Genomic DNA, 4,116 nt, shown 5'->3' on the forward strand with positions numbered 1-4,116 from the left:
AGATACAGACCATAAGATATTGCATTTTTTATGTATTTTCTGTCAGGGAGGATTGAAAAATATAAACATACTATCTCTTTGTAAAAGGATATATTTAATATATGTACCTATAATTACTAGAACTAATTGCCTGCTTAAAGTGCTAGTATTACGAATCGACGGATATCCTAATTTCCACCGATATTACCAATTCATTATTATGACTATGGTCAGTCAGTCACCCATATTACGCTATATCTCATGTATTATTTATTATTTATTATTAAGTAGTCTGGTTTTATTATATATTATTGAAGTAGTAGTAAAATAACATCAAGTTTATTAAGTAACTAACTCTCTCTCCCTCTCTCTCATCTCTCTCTCCTATTACTACGTTTGTTTTTGCTCCGACATAATTATGTAGATTACTTTATGCATAGTAATATACTAACTAGCTAGCTAGCTGTAGCAGCAGTGTTGTTGTAGTAGTAGTAGTAGTTGTTGTAGTAGTAGTAGTATTTTTAGTTGTTGATGTTATAGTAGTAGTAGTTGTTGTTGTTATTGTTTTTGTTGAAGTAGTAGTTGTTGATGTTTTTGTAGTAGTAGTACTAGTAGTAGTTGTTGATGTTGTTGTGGTAGTAGTAGCTGTTGAGTTTGTTGTGGTAGTAGTATTTGTAGTAGTAGTAGTAGTAGTAGTTGATATTGTTGTGGTAGTAGTAGTTGATATTGTTGTGGTAGTAGTAGTTATTGTTGTAGTTGTTGCTGTTGTTGAGGTAGTTGTAGTAGTTGTTGTTGTAGTTGAATTAGTGTTAGTAGTAATAGTCGTTGTAGTGGTAGTAGTAGTAGTAGTAGTAGTAGTTGTTGTTGATGTTGTGGTAGTAGTAGTTGTAGTAGTAGTGTAGTAGTGGCAGTAGTAGTAGTGGCAATAGTTGTTGTTGTCGTAATAGTAGTAGTAGTAGTAGTATCGTATTGGAAAGAGCAAGAAAAGGGACAAAAGCAATAAAAAATTAATGACGACCCAACAGATCTGAATCTATTCTGATGCAAAGAATTCATAGCGTTATTCCGTGTTTTCTCCATTTCACACGTTTATTGTTTCCCGTTAGATTCATTGGCAGATGAAACTTCGTAAGAGGATTTATCTCTGAATTTTGAATGAAGATTTATGTATGACTCTGAGCGAGGCTTCCAGTATGATCAAAAGCTGGAAGGGTTCCCATGATGAATAATGGTAGTTCCTAGGAGTCCCCCTGGAGTTGGCGAGTTGAAACAGATGGTCAGCGTTGTGGAGGTAATTCCGAAAAGTGATCGATGTATAACGCATTTACGTTACTGAATGACTTGCAATGCCCTCTTTTGTCAATATATTTTTTTTTATTTAACATTATTCAGTTGTCCTCTCTCTGAGAGGGTCAGTGTGTCATTATGGGGATGGCGGCAGGTTAAGTTGACATTAATTTGTCCTGTGAGACCACAGGATTTTATATATAAAGTATTGAATGTAAAAGTGCGTCCAATCAATGAATTAAAAAGGTTTTTTTTCTCTGCGTTCAAGTCTTTGCAGAGATTTCTGTCTTGTTCCGATTTTAAGTAATATTTTAGCGCAGACGACAAATAGCGAAGGAGATACAACTCTCCTATGGGACTAAATTTCACCTCCAGAGAACGTCACAACAGACACTTCAGAGAGCAAGGGGTTTGATATTAGACGCATTTGACGATAATGTAAGACTGGCCACTTAAAAAAAAAAAACGCGCACATACATACATATATACATACACATATACATCTTTACACTCCTACAGTGGGTACTATGCTTTGTAGTAGACTTCTCAAGTTCTGCCGGAGATGTCAGGAAAAATTTTCTTTCGAACAAATGGAGAAAAGTCTTCAAAACACAATCCATCATTCAGAAAAATACACAGCGAATCTCCTATTGAGTTACGTTTATTATATTGTCAAATGATATTGATTCTCTTCTTTATTCGTCACCAAACATGGCACAGATTCATCACTCTACCATCATCTTTTTCAATTAAGAGTGCCACTATGGATATTCATAACTAGCAAATTAGTGTCAGTCGTATTGTGAAACTAATAGCGCTGATACATTCACTTCGAAATGAGTTTTGGAAGGAGAAACAGTAATATAAACTAATGCATGTAATACGTGTGACGCAGCTGCTGTCAGAAGTATTATTTCCAGATATCAGGTTCTTGTTACGGGGATTATACATTGCTTTAATGAAAACGTCTCATCAATTGCTCTTAATGTTTATGATCGACGACTAGATTCGTCGTAAACGAGATGTAATCGCTGCATCCTGACTGATATTAGCTTCGACGTAATTTTATTTTATTTGATGATTTCTTTTTATTTATTAGACTCCAATGGACAGGTGGAGAGTGTCATCGTTACTGATATTGCAAATCTTGATATTTATCTTGGTTTTATCTCCTTTTCCCCTACACTCCAATCGCAAGCAATGCGGTATTTTTTTCCATATCTTTACATTCTTTATTTTAGTGTCTCGTAGAAATGTTTTTTGAAAAGTCAATGAGAGAATCGATTCTGCCAAGTTTATTTAAGTTATTTCAAACAAGCAAGGAAAATAGCACGGGGCCGTGTTTTATATACCCTGAACTATTTGAACTATGAAACAAAATATCTCTAAGAATTTCAATTTCGTTAAGATTTTTTAAAAACAAAATTGGTGGTTTCCGGGAAAATATACGCAATGGTTACTACAGTTAAACCCGGTTTAGAAAACTTACAATCTATAAGGGTTTTATTTCACGTAAAATAATGTAAAAAAAATTAACTAGCCTTTACAATATCACAGCCAAATTAATTCCTCATATTATTCATTTCACCTTTATGTTGTGTGCAATCTGTCGCTTGTGTTTTCCCAGAAGTTTCTGGTTATTCCTCTGCATCCTCTCGAAACGATCCTGAATTATAAAACCCTTTTTCTAAGCCGTTCATCAGCTATTCTTTCCAAATGACCTATAACCTTCTCAGTTGCTCTTGAGATGTCATTTCTCTTGTCCTAACCTTCTTATATTCTTTAATTCTCATCTTTGTAGTCGTTTGTTTCTTATTGATAAAAAGAAATTCGCCGTGGGATTTATTTTTTTGGTTTCATCTCATTTATTTTATAGTCCTCTCTCTCTCTCTCTCTCTCTCTCTCTCTCTCTCTCTCTCTCTCTCTCTGTCCAACCACGTCAAACTTTCTCCTTGTAATGTTTTTATGGCTGAAGTGACTGAAGTTGCACCAGTGCTTGGCTTTTTTGAGGCGAAATTCCATTAATCCAAGTCTTTATATTATAGATCCTTTTACTCACTAATATCCCTTAGCATTTATTTCCTTAAAGAACACTTTTTAAAAAAAAAAAAACCTTTTTCCTTTTTGCTTACACAGCACAAACACTTCACCGTAAGAACGTTCAGACCTCTCTCTCTCTCTCTCTCTCTCTCTCTCTCTCTCTCTCTCTCTCTCTGCACCGTAATAGCCACACTTTATAATCATGATGGCGAATCGGCATCCAATCTGTATACATCTATGCTTCAGTGTCAATGGATAAAAACGTTGCTTTATACAACATATGCTGAGAAAGAGCAACATTTTTTGCATTATTTAACCATAAATCATTTCTGTGTGTGTGTGTTTTTTTTTTTTTGCCCTTCTCTCTATCTTCTGCTTCTCATTCAACTTTTTAACTTTACCTTTGTTTAAGGTTGATATAAACTCTGCTCTCTCCTAAAAAACACAAATAATTCTCAAGTCTACGCTTCAGTTTCATCAGTGAACGCTATGTTAGTTGTAAATATTATCGACGCCCTACTTTTCCTTATTTAGCAAATTTACACGCATGTTCAAAGTCCAGTCTTCCAAAAATATTAACAGGAATGCTTTAATGTCATTTGCCGTTATTTTTTTCTGAAGTGACCATCATATTCTTAAATTAAGATTTTCAAACAATTGTTGCCCAAATATTCAGTTTCATTCCTGAATTTAAACTTTCATGAATTATACACGCACAACTGACACGCCTCCGACCACTCCCCCCCACCCCCCCCCCCCCCCCCCCCCCCCCCCCCCACCCCCCACACCCCCCCCCCCCCCCCCCCCCCC

General features: G+C 35.5%; 1 protein-coding gene across 1 annotated transcript in view; it reads right to left on the reverse strand.

Moving 5' to 3' along the window:
* Positions 1 to 430: 430 nt before the first annotated feature.
* The window catches only part of LOC135215719 (integumentary mucin C.1-like), a 44,073-nt gene continuing 40,387 nt past the window's right edge, over positions 431 to 4,116 (reverse strand). The window contains exon 2 of the mRNA XM_064250675.1: positions 431 to 624. Within this exon, the coding sequence (XP_064106745.1) occupies positions 431 to 624 (194 nt within the window). The remainder of the gene's footprint in view (positions 625 to 4,116) is intronic.

Source organism: Macrobrachium nipponense, chromosome 5 (assembly GCF_015104395.2).
Source record: "Macrobrachium nipponense isolate FS-2020 chromosome 5, ASM1510439v2, whole genome shotgun sequence".
In the NCBI taxonomy this organism is placed as follows: Eukaryota; Metazoa; Arthropoda; class Malacostraca; order Decapoda; family Palaemonidae; genus Macrobrachium; species Macrobrachium nipponense.